This window comes from Hemitrygon akajei, chromosome 16 (assembly GCF_048418815.1).
Source record: "Hemitrygon akajei chromosome 16, sHemAka1.3, whole genome shotgun sequence".
Taxonomy (NCBI): domain Eukaryota; kingdom Metazoa; phylum Chordata; class Chondrichthyes; order Myliobatiformes; family Dasyatidae; genus Hemitrygon; species Hemitrygon akajei.
The window spans coordinates 67,537,645-67,557,249 of NC_133139.1; the positions used below are offsets into that span (position 1 = coordinate 67,537,645).

Here is a 19,605-nt window from a genome sequence, read left to right on the forward strand (position 1 = left end):
TTTAAAAGCCTGTCTAGCTCTTAGAACTTCCGGTGGATAATCTTGAACGATCCGAAACTGTTGATCACGAAATTGTAATATACGTTTCTTCCTTGATTCACGAAGGATCTGTTCTTTAATCTGATAGTCATAAAAGCGAATGATAATAGAGCGAGGTTTGGCAGTATCCCAATTAGGCGGGGTAACTCGGTGAACGCACTCAAATTTTGGTAGTTCCGATAATATATCAGGGAATAAATCTTTCAGCATTTGAGCACAAAAATCGATAGGTTGATTACCCTCCAGTTTTTCAGGAAGTCCAAGAATTCTGATATTGCATCTTCGGTTCCTGGTCTCCAAATCTGTAAGTTTCTTCAGTAACACGTCGTATTTTTAAAGTTGTTCCTTAGAAATTCTCTTGAAACATTCGATATCCTTCTGCAACACCGGCAGAGATTCTTCGTGTAGCTTAATACGAATTTCGTGGTCATTCACAGTCTGCTGTATACTTCCAATTTTCTGATTAAGCGTTTTCAATTCAGATTTAACCAGGTCGAAGGAATTCTGTAACAAATCAAACTTGGATTCCAAGTCATCCAGTTTATCCAATTTTTCGAGTTTCTCTAACATTTGTTGAATCATTTCAGTCAAAGTCTCTAAAGTAGTCTGTCTTTTTGACGGCTTTCTACTCATGGTGCTCTCACTGAGATAGGTTTAAACAGCAAAGTAAGCAAATAATTTCAGAGCACGAAGCTAGTGCAACCTACTCCATTATAGCCACCGGAAGTCTCATGACCATATACTTCCTGACACTATATGCCATTTGCCTCAAATCTACCTGCGCCTCCACCTATCTTCATATCATCCACAATCACGGCCACAGAGTCATTAATACCATCATCCAAATCATTGACAGAGAACATGAAAAGAAGTGGTCCTAACAGAGACCGCTGTGGACAACCACTAGTCACAGGCAGCCAATCAGAAAAGGCCTCCTTTAATCCTCCTTGCCTCCTCTTCGCCTCCTGCCAATTGGTCAATGTTGTATCCATGGACGTATCTTTCCCGTAATACCATACTCTTGTTAAGCAGCCTCGTGTATGGCATCTTATCAAAGTCCTTCTGAGAATCCAAGTACACAACATCCACCAATTCTCCTTTGTCTATACTGTCTGCTATTTCCTCAAAGAATGCTAACAGATTTGTCAGGCAAGGTATTCCCTTAAGGAAACCATATTAACTTTGGCCTATTTTAACATGTGCCTCCAAGTACTCCAAAACCACATCACAATCTGCCCATCAACCCTGCTGAGGAAAGGGGGACTGTTGTAGTCTTGAAAATGAAAAGGAATGGACAAGCAACAGGAGTATGATGAGGAAAGTTAAGGGAGAGGGGAAGAAGAAGGGAGGGGAGGACAAAGGGCAATAGAAGGGAGGGAGTGAGGAGCAAGAAGGGAGGTGGAGGAGTGGAGAGGGGAGCAAAAAGAGTGGACCAGAGACAGAAAGAGAAATATTCCAGAACTAACACTTACCCAGAAGAGGCAGGCAGCTGCTCGTGTTGCCGAAACCCATTCTCTGCACAACTCACCCTTTCTAGTGTCAGCTGTCACTGTCAGCTCTGGGTTTTATATTCTGTATAATCTCACCATCACACTGACTCATCAATGGAGAAGGAAATGAAACTCTCTTCCTAAAAACAACTAAAGGCAAGAGTCCTGATGAAAGTCTCAACACAAAACTTCAACTCCCTATTCCCCTCCATAGATGCTGAGTTCCTCCTGCATTTTGTGTGTGTTTGACTGCATTTTCAGCATTTGCACAATATCTTGTGTGAAGTTGGGTATCGTGGGGTTGTGGCCCAACAATCAATTCAGCAGAGGTCCAAATACCTGGTCAGGATCAGTGCACCAAGTCATCAGTCTGACAGCCGGGAGTGTGGTAGATGCAACACTCTCTGTCCCAGTGAATAGATCAGTGTGAGCAGGGTGGACTTGTTAATTAGCAGCCACAGGAGTGTATCTGTCACTCAAGGTTGGAGGTTCACAATAACAGAACAAGTAAACACAAGACTTTATGCAAATGCTGGATATCTCGAGCAAAACATGCTGGAGGAACTTAGCAAATAAATTGAATAGTTACATTAAACAAGTAGAGCAAAAATAAAAATTAAAACAGTTGTGAGGTTATGTTCATGGTTCAATGGCCATTCTGAAAGCGATGTCAGAGGGGAGGAAGCTATTTCTGAATTGTTGAGTGTTTGCCTTCAGGCTTCTGTACCTCCTTCCTGATGGTAGCAATGAGAACAAGGCATGGCCTGGGGGTCATTATGATGGATGCCAACTTTTTGAGGCATCTCTCCTGGAAGATGTCATGGATACTACGGAGGCCATTGCTCATGTTGGAGCTGACTGAGTTTACAACTTTCTGCAGATATTTTGATCCTGTGCAATAGCTCCCCCACCCCCATGATGAACCTGGTGATGAACCCAGTTAAAATGCACTCCACAGTACATCTGTAGAAATTTGCAAATGCCTTTAGCGACAGACTTAATCACCTCAAACTCCTAATGAACATAGCCACTGCCTGCCTTCTTTGTAGCTGCATTGGTATGTTGGGTCCAGGACAGATCCTCAGAGACATTGACACCCAGGAACTTTAAATTATTCACTCTTCCCATAGCTGATCCGTCAATGAGAACCTGTGTGTGTTCCCTCATATTACCCTTTCTCAAATCCACAATCAGCTCTTTGGTCTTACTGACGTTGAGTGCAAAGTTGTTGCTGCGACATCACTCAAGTTGTTGATAAATCTTGCTCATGTATGCTTTCCTGTCACCATCTGAAATTCTGCCAACAATAGTTGTATGAACATAGGACATAGAATAGTACAGCACATTACAGGCCCTTCGGCCCACAATGTTGTGCTGACCCTCAAACCCTGCCTCACATATAACCCACCACCTTAAATCCCTCCATATACTTGTCTAGTATTCTCTTAAACTGCACTAGTGTGTCTGCCTCCACCACTGACTCAGGCAGTGCATTCCATGCATCAACCACTCTCTGAGTGAAAAACCTTCCTCTAATAGCCCCCTTGAACTTCCCTCCCCTTTTAAAAAAATTTTTTTTATTAGTTTTTCAAAACATTTTACAAATTAAAAACCCCAAATCCCAATGAGGAGCATTAATACAGTGCAAAATTAAGCATACAATAACAATATGCTACAAAGGAAGAGAATTTAACAAAAAAGCACCTAAATTAAAGACAAGTAAGCTTAGTGTCCTCCCCAAGCCCCACAACACAAGAAAAAAAAAACAACTACAGACTGACCACAACACAATATAAAGAGTATAGATCAGGACAGTCAAACTCCCAGACTGTGAATACACTTAGCAACAGAGGATAATAATGCCTACTACCAGAAAAAAAAGGGAGCTGAAAGCAAGGGACCGAAAAGAAGAAAGTCAAGAGAAAGGTTATGAAAGTACTCGATAAAAGGTCCCCAGACCTTATGGAACTTTAGATCCAAATTAAGAACTGAATAATGAATTTTTTCGAGGTCCAAGCAGGCCATAATGTCATTAAGCCATTGCGCATGAGTGGGCAGGGCAACATCTCTCCATCTAAGGAGGATCAAGCGTCTAGCCAGGAGAGAGGCAAAGGATAGTATTCGGCATTTGGTCGGACCCAGACATAAATCTGTCTCGCCCCAAAAACCAAACAGAGCGATTAAGGGGTTTGGTTCTAGGTGCTGATTCAGAATACCCGATAATGTAGTGAAGACATCTTTCCAGAATTTCTCCAAGCTAGGACAGAGCCAGTACATATGGATGAGAGAGGCCACGCCCCTCTTGCATTTATCACAGAGTGTACTAATGCCAGGATAGAATCGAGATAGTTTAGATTTAGACATATGGGCTCTATGAACAATCTTAAACTGTAAAAGGCAATGGCGAGCACAAAGAGAGGTTGAGTTAACCGATTTGAGAACTGAGTCCCAGCTCTCCTCGGATAAGGAGATATTTAAATCCTGCTCCCAGGCCATTTTAATTTTATCCACAGGGGCCCGTCGTAAGGCTGCTAGTTTATCTCGGATAATTGATATTAAACCTTTACCTAGTGGATTAATGGAAAGAAATAGGTCCATAGCATTTTTCGCAGGCATTTCAGGAAAGTTAGGAATTAAAGGAGCAATAAAGTGTCAGATTTGGAGATTTCTGAAAAAGTGAGCGTTAGGCAGGTTGTACTTAACAGAGAGCTGCTGAAAAGAAGCGAAGCGATTATCAATGAAGAGATCTTCAAAATGTCTAATGCCCTTCCTATACCAAACATGGAATGCTGAATCATACGTAGTAGGTAAAAAAAGGTGATTATGTGCGACAGGGCTAGAAACGGAAAACCCCTGGAAATCATAGCATTTCCTGAACTGAGCCCATATACGCAAAGTGTGTCTAACAAGAGGATTAGCTATTGATCTGGGCAGACTGCTAGGGAGTGCAGAGCCAAGAAGTGCAGATATAGATAATTCTTTAGTGGAGCTCAACTCCATTGCCACCCAGTTAGGGCACTCGGGTTGGCCGTGGAAGAAAGACCAGAAGGTAGCACAACGTATATTAGCTGCCCAATAATATAAGCGAAAGTTAGGTAAAGCCATGCCACCCTCTTTTTTAGATTTTTGGAGGTGGATTTTATTAATTCTAGAGCGCTTATTCTGCCACAGATATGACAAAATAATAGAGTCTAAGGAATCAAAAAAAGATTTAGGAATAAAAATTGGGATAGATTGAAATAAGTATAAAAATTTGGGGAGAACATACATTTTAACAACATTAATACGACCTACCAAAGGCATAGATAGAGGTGACCATTGTACCAGACTCTGTTTTATAGCATATGAAAGATTGACAAAGTTTTCACGAAAGAGATCTTTAAACTTCCTTGTGACTGTAATTCCAAGATAAGGAAATTGATTATGGACTACTTTAAAAGGGAGATCACGAAATATTAGTTCTTGTGCTTCTTTATTAATTGGGAAAAGTTCACTCTTATGTAAATTAAGTTTATAGCCAGAGATCTGGCTAAACTGGTCAAGAAGTGAAAACATTAGAGGTAAGGATGTAGATGGATTTGAGAGAAAGAGTAATAAGTCATCAGCATAGAGAGAAACTTTATGCTCAACACCCCCTCTCCAAATCCCGGTCAATTCAGGACAGTTTCGAAATGCTATCCCCAGAGGTTCTATAGCCAAATCAAAGAGAAAGGGACTTAAGGGGCATCCCTGACGGGTGCCACGTTTGAGATTAAATACTTGGGATTTCTGAAAATTAGTTAAAACAGAAGCAGTAGGACACAGGTACAGCAATTGGATCCAAGAGATGAAACTTTGGCTGAGGTCAAATTTTTCTAAGACTGCAAAAAGGTAGTTCCACTCTATACGATCAAATGCTTTCTCCGCATCGAGGGAAATAACACATTCAGGAGTCCCAGTTGGAGCCAAGTATAAAATATTAAATAGACGCCGAATGTTAAAAAAAGGGAGACGGTTTTTAATAAAGCCTGTTTGGTCATCAGAGATAATGGAGGGAATAACGGTTTCTAATCTATGAGCCAACACTTTAGCTAAGATCTTTACATCAACATTGAGCAGAGAGATCAGCCTGTATGAGGAACACTCTGTTGGGTCTTGGCCCTTTTTTAAAAGAAGAATAATAGATGCCTCATTGAAAGAGGGTGGCAATTTGCCGTAATTAAACGAGTCAGATAATACGGAAAGTAACTGAGGAGAAAGAAGTGAAGAGAATGATTTATAAAATTCTACAGGGAACACATCAGGTCCAGGAGATTTCCCTGAGGACAGTGCCGAAATTGCAAAAGATATTTCTTCTGATGATATAGGCGCATTGAGTTTGGCTTTGAAATCAGATGAAAGTGAGGGGATATTCAGATTCTGTAAAAATTGATCAACAGAGATATTGTCATGCAGAGATTCAGAGGAATAAAGCCGAGAATAAAAATTTTTAAATGCGTCATTAATTTCTAAATGATCCGATGTAAAGTCTCCGTTCTCCTTCCAGATCTTTGTAATATGTTGTTTGGCTTTGGAACACCTCAGCTGATTGGCTTGGAATTTACCAGACTTATCCCCATGAATGTAAAAGCGACTCTTGCTTTCGAGAAGTTGGTGTTCAACAGGTTGAGTGGACAGAAGGTTAAATTTAGTTTGGAGTTCAACGCGCTTCTTGTATAATTCAGGGTTCTTAGTTTGGGCATATATTTGATCCAAATCTTTAATCTGGTTAATGAGGTCTGATCGATCTGCATGGGATCTTCTGTTGAGATTTGCTGTGTAAGAGATTATTTGACCCCTCAGATATGCTTTCATGGCATCCCAGACAATCTGGGATGGCACTTCAGGTGATGTATTAGTGTTAAAATAAAAGGTTATCTGATCCTTAATAAATTTTACAAAATCATCATCCGATAATAAAGTTGAATCAAACCGCCAGTGTTTATTCCTCTGAGGGAGACCAGGAAAGTTCAGAGAGAGGGTAATTGGGGCATGGTCAGAAATCAGTATACTCTGATAGTCACAAGAGTGGGCAAATGGGATAAATTGGTTATCGAGTAAGAAATAGTCAATTCTAGTGAAGGTATGGTGAACATGTGAGAAAAAAGAATAATCTCTCTCCGTAGGATGGAGGAAACGCCATATATCAGAGATACCAAAATTAGAGAGAAACGATTGGATAGCTAAGGCAGATTTAGTAGGTGATCTGGTAACAGAGGACGATCGATCCAGTTTAGGATCCAACCAACAGTTGAAGTCACCACCCAGTATAAGAGAGTATGAGTTTAAGTCTGGTAGTGAGGAAAAAAACCATTCAAAAAAGTTAACATCATCAAAGTTGGGGGCATACAGGTTTGCTAGTGCAACTTTAGTGTTATATAGTTTACCAGAAACAATAATAAAATGGCCATTTGTATCAGATATTTTATTATGGAGTTCAAAAGGAATATTTGAGTTAATAAGAATGGAGACTCCCCTAGCTTTAGCGGCAAAGGATGAATGAAAATGCTGACCCGCCCACTTAGACAGAAGCCGGGAGTTATCAAAACAACGAATATGAGTTTCTTGAAGGAAAGCAATGCCACCTTTGAGTTGTTTGATATGTGAGAATACCTTCCTCCTTTTAACAGGGTGATTCAATCCCTTTACATTCCAGCTCACGAATTTAAGTGCACTAGCCATTATCAATTACTAATGCATAAAAGGCAGCAGGCATATAAAAAATCAAGCAGTACAATAGCAGTCTGGGAGCAGAGAGGTAAACATAGATTCGTAAAATCAAAACATATACATGTCCTGAGCAATAAAGAGAAACAATAAATACAGTGAGTGATGTTGGAACTGGAAAATCCACCCCACCCACACAACCCAAAACTAGACGGCTACCAAAACAAGTAGCTAGCTCTACCAAAAAAATTAACCCAAATACAACTTCCAGATCTGTGTCATTAACAACAGTTCCGTATAAATACTATAGCAAATAGTAACTAGTTTATGCACTAGAAAACATAACTACAGATTAGAACACCTTCTGCAGAAATATAAAACTTAATACAGAGAAAATCGGAAGAAAACCAAAACTAACCTACCCACGAAAAATTGTAGAAGAATAAAGTAAGAGAAAGGGAAAAAAAAGGTAAAAAAAAAGGAGAGGAAGGGGAAAATTATAAATTCAAGACGAGTATTTATCAACCATTTACAGAGAGGAGAGAAAAAAATTCAGAGATTAGAAAAAAGGGGTGAAGAAAAGAAAAAAAAGATAAAATAAATAAATATTTAAAAAAGGAAAAATAAATCAGCAATTAAACTGTGAACCAACAAACAGGGAGGCCTTCACTAAAGACTTTGAACCTCCAAAACAAGTTAGAGTTAGTTGTAGAACTCTGTAGATAAAGTTATACAAGAATAAAAATAGATTACACACACACCAAATCCCGGGAGAGATTGTCAACAGCCCTTAGAGTTTCAATGAATAATGTCTGAGTGATTCAAGTGAAGTCTGAGTCCAGAAAAAGTAATTTTACTACGAGGAGTACTTATCCACCATTTTAGGAGGTCCGATCAGATTCCGAAGATAACTGGATAGCCGGAAGACTTGCCACAAATGCTTCAGCTTCCTTCACTGATTTGAACCACTTGTATTTTCCGGTATTAAGCTTGATTCGTAGATCGGCAGGATTGCGAAGAGAGGGTTTAAAACCATGATCAAAAAGCACTTTCATTGCGCCTTTAAACTCAGCGCACATCTTTAAGGTCTGGGGTGCAAAATCTTCCACAAAGCGAATGGTTGTATCCTGGAAAGGAAAAGACCCCCTGCGACGTGCCTCTACAATCAGACTGTGTTTTACCTGGTATTGATGGAAACACAAGATTACTGGTCGCAGACGGGAGCCCAGAATTCCGGGGGGTACGTAAACTCTGTGTGCCCGTTCGAGCTCGGGCGGGTTCGGAAGCAAATCTTTCCCGATTATCTCACAGAGAAACTTGGCGAAAAACTTCACGGTTGATCCCTGTTCGGTCGCCTCTGGCAATCCAAGAATTCTGAGATTGCAGCGTCTGCTGCGATTTTCGAGATCCACCATTTTGGAAAGGAGTTTGTTACATATTTCCTCTAAGCTGGAACAGAGAGTCTCCAAGTATCAAACACGGCTTTCTAAATCTTCAGAAGTCGAATCGATGCGAGATAAGTGTTCAGCATGTTTGTCCATTTTATCGTTGATCCGATCCAGTTTGTCTTCCAACTGTTTGAAAGCGGTTTTAAATTCCTTTAAAATTTCGTCTCGGAGCTTTCCGAGCGCAACCAGAGTCTCGTCCGGGGGAGCCATAGCTTCTTTTCTCCCGGATTTAGAACTCTTACTAGACATTGTAAGTTAGATATGTTCACAGGCAAGTAAGAGATACCGAAAAAATTCCTAACTAAGGTTTAAAAAATGGAGACATTTAGTGCAAAGATAGCGACAGTAACGGAACAAAAGTTCGGAGCAGCTAAACAATCGCCATCTTACCGGAAGTCCCCCCTCCCCTTAACTTAAAGCGATGTCCTCTTGTACTGAGCAGTGGTGCCCGGGGGAAGAGGTGCTGGCTGTCCACTCTGTCTATTCCTCTTAATATCGTGTACACCTCTATCATGTCTCCTCTCATCCTCCTTCTCTCCAAAGAGTAAAGCCCTAGCTCCCTTAATCTCTGATCATAATCCATACTCTCTAAACCAGGCAGCATCCTGGTAAATCTCCTCTGTACCCTTTCCAATGCTTCTACATCCTTCCTATAGTGAGGCAACCAGGACTGGACACAGTACTCCAAGTGTGGCCTAACTAGAGTTTTATAGAGCTGCATCATTACATCGTGATTCTTAAACTCTATCCCTCGACTTATGAAAGGTAACACCCCATAAGCTTTCTTAACTACCCTATCTACCTGTGAGGCAACTTTCAGGGATCTGTGGACATGTACCCCCAGATCCCTCTGCTCCTCCACACTACCAAGTATCCTACCATTTACTTTGTACTCTGCCTTGGAGTTTGTCCTTCCTATCATCAGCAAATTTATGGATGGCATTTGAGGTATGCCTAGCCATACAGTCATGAGTGTAGAGAGTAGAACAACGGGCTAAGTATTCATCTCTGAGGTGTGCCAGTGTTGATTGGAGATGTTATTTCCAATCTGCACAGATTGTGGATTGAAGTTGAGGATCCAATTGCAGAGGGAAGTACAGACACCCCGGTTCTGGTGATTTTCGATCAGAACAATGGGAACTTTTGTGCTGAACGCTGAGCTGTAGTCAGTAAATAGCATCCTGACAAAGGTATTTGTATTGTACAGGAGATCCAAGTCCGCATGAGGAGCCAATGAGATCGCATCCACCGTAGGCCTTTTGTGGGGATAGGCAAAATGCACTGGGTCCAGGTCCTTGCTGAGATGGGAGTTAATTGTAGCAATAACTAACCTCTCAAAGCACTTCATCACCAGATATGTGAGTGCTTCTGCACGATAGTCATTAAGGCAGATCACCTGCTCTTCTTGGGCACTGGTATAATTGCTGCCCTTTTGAAGCAGGTAGAAACTCCCACTGTAGTAACGAGAGATTGAAAACCCCTCCCAATCAGCCCAAGATCCTTCATCAGGTCTGGAAATGAAGGGGGAAGAAGCCAGAATAAGAAGGTGGGGGAGTGGAGGAGTACAAGCTGTCAGGTGATAGGTGAGACCAGGTCAAGGGGAAGGTGAGTGTGTGGGGGAGGGGGATGAAGTCACAAGCTGAGGGGGGTGATCATTGGAAGAGGTAAAGAACTGGTAAAGGTAAAACCATGGAAGAAAGGGAAGGAGGACAGGAACAAGAGGGAGAGATGAGCAGGTGAGGAGAAGGGGCAAGAGGGTAACCAGAATGGAAAAATAGAGAAGTAGGGAGGGGAAGCAAGAGGAGGGAGAAAGGTAACTTCCTCTAACTGCCTTCCCCTTTCTCTCTTTTTCCATTCCCCTAGTCATCCTGTTACCCTTTTTCCTCTCACCTTCCCATCTCCTCCCTCTAGTCCCCTTCCCTACTTCCCTTTCTTCCATGGTCCTCTGTCCGCTCCAATCAGATTCCTTCATCTTCTTCAGCCCTTTACCTCTTCCACCTATTACCCCACACATCTTCTTACTTCATCCCACCTTCTCACCTTCCCCTTTACCTGGTCTCACCTATCACCTGCCAACTTGATTCCCCTCCACTCCCCACCTCCACCTTCTTGCCCCTTTGCTGTCCCATCTAGAAGAGGGTCTCAACTCAAAATATCGACTATCTATTCCCCTCCATAGATGATACGTGGCCTGCTGGGTTTCAGTCATGAGTTCCAGCTGCTGGAACGATTCAAACTGTGTGAGGAGCTTCCAAATGGAAGTCCTGAATGAGTTTTATTTGTTTCACTGACGTTTGGGCTTCTGCAGTTATAGTGACCATAACATTGAGGGCTTATCAAGAAAACACAATTGACGTCCTTCAATAAATGAAGGTTATGGTCACCGCCCAGTCCAAACATATAGTAAACGATTAATTTTGTCTCTGCTACTCTAAACACACAGTGAGAAGGATATTGAAGAGATAAGCAAGAGATTTACAGAAACTGTACTCAAGGCTTGGGCTGATGTCTAGATCAGCCCTGGGCAGTGAGAACACAGGACACGGTGTGAATGGGGAGTGAGGGCATTAGAGTACCGTGGAAACCACTTTAACACCACCCACATCTCCCGCTGACTGCTCCTACCCTTCAAAGAGCTGCTGCTGGGAGGGCTGGCTGGAAAATGACTGCATCCGGGCCCGGAGGTGCCACTCTCACACTGTTAGCTGCTAAAACTTTGTCATCGCGCAGGAAACTACCGATATGCATCAACATCCATGTATGGGGGTGGGGGTGGTGGAGAAAATTTGCAGCCTGCATTTTGCCTCCGGGGACAGCAAGGAGTGATGTTGTGTTGGATCCATCTTGTTTATATTTTTTGTCCAATCACCTACACTCAGTGGCCACTTTATGAGTTACCCCCTGTACACAATAAAGTGGCCACGAAATGTATGTTCATGGTCTTCTGCTGCTGTAGCAGACCCACTTCACATTCAATGTGTTGTGCATTTGGAGATGCTCTTCTGCACGGCAGTGTTGCAATGCATAGTTATTTGAATTACTGTCGCTTTCCTGTCATCTGGAACCAGTCTGACCATTCTCCTCTGACGTCTCTCATTAACAAGGTGTTTTTCACCCACAGAACTGTTGCTCACTGAATGGTTTTAGTTTATCACACCATTCTCTGTAAACTCTGGAGACTGTTGTGTGTGAAAATACCAGGAAATCAGCTCTTTCTGAGAAACTCAAACCACCCCATTTGGCAACAAAAATCATTCTGCAATCCGTCATTTAAATCACTTTTCACCCCATTCTGATGTTCGGTCTAAACCTTTTGACCCTGTCTGCATGCTTTTATGCATTCAGTTGCTGCCACATGATTGGCAGATGAGATACTTACATTAACGAGCAGGTATACGGGTGTAGCTAATAAAATGGCCACTGAGTGTGTGTCCCATAGTGGTGGACACCCCCACCATGGGGAAATGGGTTTGTACTTTCTGGCCCAGTTATGCCACCTGTGGGTTCTGAAAAATGTAACTAAAGAGATTGAGGAAGCATTAGTTATGATGTTATGATGTTTCAAGAATCACATGATGCTGGAAAGGTTCAGGAAGACTGGAAAATTGCAAATGTCACTCCACACTTCAAGAAGGGAGGGAAGCAGAAGAAACAAAATTATACACCAATAAGCCTGACGAAGTTGAAAGTAAATGGTATATCCAAGTACTGTATGTATATATCAACAAATACTGCCCTGAGATTCATTTACTTCCAGGCATTCACAGTCAGACAAAGCAGTACAATAGAATCAATGAAAAACGCACACCAAGACTGACAAACAACCAATGTGCAAGAGAAGACAAGCTGTGAAATACAAAAAGTAAACAATAAATGGATAAATAACAATAAATGTGTGTAGTTTTTTCACTGACTCCATTGTCATTCTCTGTTTTACTGAAAAAGCTTGTAAGAATATGAATCTCAAGGTGGTATATGGTGACATGTATGTACTTTACCAAATTTCCTTTGAACTTTGGTGTTGTTCTGCCATTTAAGAAGGGCAATGAGGCAAAGCAGGAAATTCCAGGTTGGAAAACCTTACATCAGTGGTAGGAAAACAGAGGCACAGAGCAATTCACAACTGGAAAAGCATTGACATTAGGGATAGTCAGCATGGATTTGTGTAGGGAAGTCTTACAAACTTGATTGAGATTTTCAGGAGGTGCAGGCTATAGATCTTGTATACATGGAGCTTAGAAAGCTTTTGACGATGTGTCTCATGGTAGGCTGATCCAGAAGATTAAGGCCATTGGATCAATGAAATCTTTGTAAATTGGATGTAAAGTTGACTTATTCATAGAAGACAGAAAGTAGTTGTAGAGGGTTGTTATTCTGACTTGAGGTGTGTGACCAGTGGTATTCCACAGGTATCAATGCTTGGAGCTCAGTTGTTGTAATATATAAAAATAATTTTAATGAAAACACGGACGGGTGGGTTAGTAAGTTCGCAGATCATTCAAAAAATATTGGTGTTGTTATGGGTGGTGTAAAATATTGCCAAAGGATACAGCAGAATATAAATCAAAGTTCACAGTTCAAATCCAAAGTAAATTTATTATCAATGTAAATATATATCACTATATACAACCCTGAGATTCATTTTTTTATGGGCATTCACAGTAAATACAAAGAAACACAATAGAAACAGTGAAAAAAATACACAAACAAGATAGATAAACAATGTACAAAAGACAACAAACTATTGATCTTGATACTGCAGATATGGACAGGATGATTTCAGGTGCAGTTTAATCCAGCCAAGTGTAAGGCTTTACACTTTGACACATCAAATGTAAAGGGTCAGTACACAGTTAATTGCAGGACCCTTAACAATGCTGATATTCAAAAGGATCTTGGGGTCCACATCCATTGTTTCCTGTAAGAGTCTGCACAGGTTAATGGGGTGGTAAAGAAGGCAATTGGCATGCTTGTCTTGCCTTTGAGGAATTGAGTTTAACATTAAGGAAATTATAACATGAAGTCTTGATCTGACAGTCAACCTAATTTGACCTTGTGCTTTATTGTCTGCCTGTCAGTGCATGATATTTTTAACTTCATTCTGCAATCTGTTATTGTTTTTCCTCCTACTACCTCAATTCACTGTTGTAATGAAATGTTCTGTAGGGATGACATGCATAACAAAGTTTTTTGTTGGAACTCAGTTAATGTTACATTAATAAATCAACTGATCAGTTTACCAGCTTTTTAAAGTTCTGGTTATGCTGCAACTGGAGTATTGCATTCAGTTCTGGTGTCACGAGGAGGGGACAAGGGTGCTGGGAGAGGACCCACACGCAGGACACAAACATGTCTTTCTTAGGTTCAATAAAATAGTATTTATTACTCGCTACACAGAAAATTGGGAAATCAAGGAGGACAAAGGGGAACATGAACCTCGGACTAGGGGACTAGGGACTTGGATCACCGCGGACCTGGGACTTGGAAACAGGGAACTGGGATCGCCCCGGCCATGACTAGGACAGTGGGAACATGGACAGCTGCGGACCTTGGACAGTGGGAACATGGACAGCCACGGACCTTGGACAGTGGGAACATGGACAGCCGCGGCCATGACTGGGACCCTGGGAACTGGGACCGCCACGGACCTTGGACTAGGAGACTAGGACCTTGATTCACCGCCACCAGAAACTTGGACACCATGGATCACTGCAGCCAGAAACGTGGACACCAAAACACAGGACAAGGAACTTTGAGCCAGGACTCCTCCTTCAACTCAGGCATCGAGCCGGGACTCTTCTTCAGGGAATAGACACAGACACTGGGCATGAACATGGAGCTGGAACTCCGCCTTCAGCTCAGGCACCAAGCCGGGACTCTTCGAGGGGTAGACACAGACAATGGGCATGAATGTCGAGCCAGGACTCCGCCTCCAGATCAGGCATCAAGCCGGGACTTTTCTTCGAGGGTAGACACAGACACTGGGCATGAATATGGAGCCGGAACTCCGCCTTCAACTCAGGCACTGAGCCGGGACTCTTCGAGGGTAGACACAGACAAGGGGCATGAATGTCGAGTCAGGACTCTGCCTTTAACTCACCCCTGGCAGATTGACCTTGCCCAGACCCACTCTGGCGAAGGAAGGCGAATTGCTGGTACTCCAATGCAGGCTGGATAACTCTGTCTTGTCGTAGCGACGGCAACTTGCTAAGGCTTCTTAACACTCTCGCCCCGAACGGCTAAATCCAGGGGCTTATAAGCTGCCAGTTCAGGTCGAGAGTCAATCACCTTAATTGCCAAGCTCAAGGGACACGTGAAATGGAATTAGAAGGGAACAAAGAGTCAATGGTCCGGATCATAACACAACCTAACTAAGTTTAAAGGGGAACTGATCCAGACCATGACATCTGATCGCTCTAGTCTGGGAATGATAGCAGGTCTGTTAGTGGACTCTTCAAACCCTCGTACCTTTGTCCCGGGACAGGCTCTTTCACAGCTTGAGCCAGGCTAGACTCTCAATCAGTGTCCCTCTGAAGGAATTCCATGCCAAACCTCAGCCTCTGGTCTGCCCCCTCACATCTGTGTGATTGGATGTGGTAGAGGTGGCTTTACTCCGTATATAACTCATGTTGTCTCTGCCCATGATATATTTATGGGACAATGTGAAGGGAGCTTCATTCTGTACTTACCCCATGATGTCCCTGCCTCAGATGTGCTTGTGGTACATTGCAGAGGGAGATTTACCATGTATTTAACCCATGATATCCCTGCTCAGAATGTTTGATGGGATGGCGCAGAGGGAGTATTCCTCCGTATTTAACCCATGTTGTCTTTGCTCTGGAGGTATTTTATGGGATACTGTAGAGCAGGGGTTCCAGACCTTTTTCTAATGCCATGGAGGCATTACTGCCCATCCTTTCACACTCTTCCACTCTCTCAGAGACAGGTCCGCCACCTCACCTTGCCTCAGTTCTGATTGTTGATTGTTTGCCAGAAAAAGTGTGGTTAACAAACTATTTTATTGCTACCCTTGTTTCGTTAACCATCAGACAGACATCGCTGAAGTTCACCAACATCATCTCACACCTGAAGATGCACTGGAGATATTTAAGAGACACTCAGATAAGCACATGGATGAAAGAAAAATGGATGGGCATATGGGAGGGAGGAGTTAGATTGTTCTTATAATAAGTTAAAATCTTGGCACAACATTTACCTAAGCATAAAATAATTTTAAACTTTAAAGAGGAACTCAGAAACTCAGACAGCATCTGTGGAGGAACATAAACAGTCGATGTTTCGAGCCAAGATTCTTTACCAGGACAGATTTGACCCAAAATGTTGACTGTCTACTTACTTCCATAGATGCTGCCTGACTTGCTAAGTTCTTCCAGCATCTTGTGTGTGTTGTTCAATATTCCTAGCATCTCTTTTGTTTCAACTTTAAAGAGTTGAGCTAAGAATGTAAGAATTGGAGTTTGCACTTTTCTCGATGATGAGTTTGTTTCCTCCGGGTGCTCTGGTTTCCTCCCACATCCCAAAGTTGTACAAGTTGGAGATTAATTGGCCGTTGTAATCTGTAGGTGTGTGGTAGAACAGAGTATGGGTGAATGGGCAATAGTTGGGATTGCTCTGCAAGCCAGCGGAGACTCGATGAGCTGAATTGCCTCTTTCAACTCTGTGCAAAACGAAGAGCTTTAGAGCTGCTGAATCTAGATATCTTCTTCACACTTGCAAAACTGTGTCGCTATGTCTGTAAACATTATTCATCGGCACACAGATAACAGATCACTTCTTCAAGTGAGGTTACTTGTAAAGGAGAACTACATATCTTTGAACTAAATATAAACATCTTATTTCATATCCTGAATACAAAAAGCACTTGAGTAAATTGTGTTCATTTACCCTCAATGATCTCCACCTCTTGTTAGACAGTGAAATGTGAGATAGTTTGGATCAGACAACGTTAAGCTGGTTAATAGCTTTACAGAAGTTACTGGCAAATTATTTTACATTTTCATTTCGTATTGATCAATGCTTTCTCACCTCACTGTCCCAACTCACTGCCTGTAATTCACCACTAAATGTCTCCAGCAGGAAGGAGAAAGCAGGCTTTGCCACAAGAATGGTTTCCATGGGAAATGGGGAACCACAATATGGTGCTGCTGGGAGTATATTGGGCTCTAATGGAATTTGGAAGTGAAGTCTGGGATTTCTTTTCACTTTGAGAGTCATGGGCACAGGGACTCAGTTACAAGAGATCCCGTCCAACGATCCCCACTGAGGAGCAGCAGGCCATTGTCTCCTGCACCATCACTGACCTTATCAACTCTGAAGATCTCCAATCCAATGCCACCAACCAGAGTTCCCTTACACCACACCCCCACCCCGTTTCTACCCAAAGTCCATAAACCTGACTGACCAGGTAGACCCATTTTTTCTGCCCGTTCCTGTCCCACCGAGCTTGGGGCTGCATACCTCAAATTTGTTTTTTTGTCCCCCTGGTTCAGTCCCTTCCAACCTACGTCCATGGCACTTCATGCACACTTGATCTTTTCAATGACTTTACGTTCCCTGGCCCCAATCGTCTCAGTTTCACTATGGGTGTCCAATCCCAATACATCCCCACCCCTCATCAGAAGGGCCTTAAAGATCTCTTTGCAGACATCCACGAAAACAGAGAAGTGTCCCAAAGAATGAACGACAGATAAACATAAGAACCCCAAAGTCCCCCCAGCTTTCCTCCCTCACGCGCGTAAGAGCAGTGAGCAACAATCCCCCTCCCCCACCAGCAAATAAAGCAAGCATCGGTACCGTCTCCGAACACTCATCGTGAGCAAAGCAATAGCAAAGACACAGTCTTGCAGTTACCCCACAGACTTCACATTTCATCCGGCATTCAACATTCCACAGGTTCTCTCTCTCCCTGATAAGGGAGAAAGAGGCGTCTCCATTTTCTCCCCAGTGAGCGGGGAGACATAACAACAACCCGCTGGTTTATGATGTTAAAAGTCTGTTATGTCACTTTTTTCGAGCTCTGTGCCTGAAGATTGCACAGATCCCGGGTCATCGGGCCCACAGCAGATATCCTGACTCCCTTAACGATACAGGGGTCTCCTGCCGTGACACCCACCCTCGATCCACCCTTCTCCAGAGCCCCGAGATCTTAAGCTTCTGAATTCGAGCCGGACTCTCAGGATCCAAACCCTTGGTGTGCAGAACGACGGGCATTCCTGAAACCCTGAGAACAGGTCCCATTCCCGCGAAGAACCTATGTCAGTGTGTAACTCCGGGACAGGGTCTTCTCAAGAACCCTGAATGGGAAAAATAAAGATATTAAAGATGGAAATAGAGCTGTTTCTGAAGATGAAAGCAAAGGAGTCGACATTTAGCGCCATCTTAAGATCACTCCACCTCCTTTTTTAAATAAGTAGGGAGAAAAGAGAGTGAAAATAGTGAAGTGGTATTCATGTGTTCATTGTCCGTTCAGAAGTCTGATGTCGCAGAGGAAGAAGCTGTAAGCAATACGCTCAGCGTGTGTCTTCAGGCTCTAGTACATCCTACCTGATGGTATTATTGTAAAAAGGGCAGGTCTTGGGGGTCCTTAATGGCGGATGCCACCTTTTTTTGCCGTTGCAATTTGAAGATGTCCTTGATAGTGGGAAGGCGACTACCCATAGTGGTGTGGGCTATATTTACAACTCTGCGGGTTTTTCTCATCCTGTGTGGTGACCCCTCAAAACCAATCGGAGATGCAACGAGTCAGAATGTTCTCCATGGCACATCTTTAGCATTCTAACTAGTCACATCATCAGAGAAGGTGGGGCTACCGCTGATTCCTCCAGTGGGATCTGCAGGTGTTGATAGGCAGCTTCCAGATCCAATGAGCAGGCTAGCATTTTCTGTGACTGCCAGCCTCACTGCAGGGAAGATCTGTGAATGTAAGGACTTAATATAACCACGATATGGAGAATCAATTCAAAGTAGTGGTTGTCATTGACATCCCTTCAACATTGTCCTTCAGATACCTCAAAGTAAAGAAGGATATTCTGTGCAAGTCCCACAGTAGGGTTATTGTGATGGATATGGATTTCATGACCTGTTGAGTTTCTCCAGGAACAATTCTGTCCAGAATAGCCATCTGTAGCTGGCATGGTGGTTACAATTCTGATCCTAGATCACAAACTCCACACAATTGAATGTGGAGACCATCTGGGAGCAGTTCCAGTGAGGGGCTGGAAAATCCATGGAGATACCGGTGTGATCCAGAGAGGGAAGGGGAAGAGTTAGAGATAGACCTTGTAACTGAAACTGCCTCACTGTAGGCTCATAATGAGTTACCAATCCCACTGTGAATTCAATCTCCGATGGTGATGAATGGAAAGGTGTGTCTTCTGTCACTATGATAGTGTGGTGAGTACTCATGGAACAACCAACAACAATCTTGTCAGTAGGAAAGATGTCTTTGTGTTCCAACATCTTATCAGTTATTCTCTTTTCCCAATCCTCTGGTATTGGTGAGTCATCAAAGTTGACTGACTTCAATGTCAATTTTCCTAATAGAGGAAACTATTTCTCTTCCTTTTTCTTTACTGGGAAACTAGAAACTCCTGACATCTCCTCCTGAGGTGTTGCTGACAATCACTGTTCTCCTGTTAGAATAGACAGCCAAAGATTTCTGCAGTTCAGGTCTCACCAGCACTCCTGCAGACAAGAGTGGCTTTTCTTCCTGATCGTCAGGAGCATCCACAAAAAAGGCTGGGGTACTGGGCATTCCTGAAAATCTGGGTGTTCCAGTCACTCGAACTCCTCCGGCAGAAGGTAAAATGACTGGTTTGGACTGAGTACACCACACAGTTCCTCGTTTATTCTCATCACCCTGCACAGGAGAAACTTGACCATTCTCAAAAGCAGCTCTAAATACAGGGCAAACAGACAAAGTT

At 42.8% G+C, this 19,605-nt stretch overlaps 2 protein-coding genes across 2 annotated transcripts in view; one reads left to right on the forward strand and one right to left on the reverse strand.

The window, feature by feature from the left end:
* LOC140739661 (uncharacterized) overlaps nt 1–1,592 on the reverse strand; it is a 329,689-nt gene extending 328,097 nt beyond the window's left edge. Inside the window, exon 1 of the mRNA XM_073068035.1 lies at nt 1,512–1,592. Within this exon, the coding sequence (XP_072924136.1) occupies nt 1,512–1,551 (40 nt within the window). The 5' untranslated portion in view covers nt 1,552–1,592. The remainder of the gene's footprint in view (nt 1–1,511) is intronic.
* Nucleotides 1,593–14,572: 12,980 nt separating this feature from the next.
* The window catches only part of LOC140739662 (adhesion G protein-coupled receptor E1-like), a 48,499-nt gene continuing 43,466 nt past the window's right edge, over nt 14,573–19,605 (forward strand). Inside the window, exon 1 of the mRNA XM_073068036.1 lies at nt 14,573–14,630. Within this exon, the coding sequence (XP_072924137.1) occupies nt 14,573–14,630 (58 nt within the window). The remainder of the gene's footprint in view (nt 14,631–19,605) is intronic.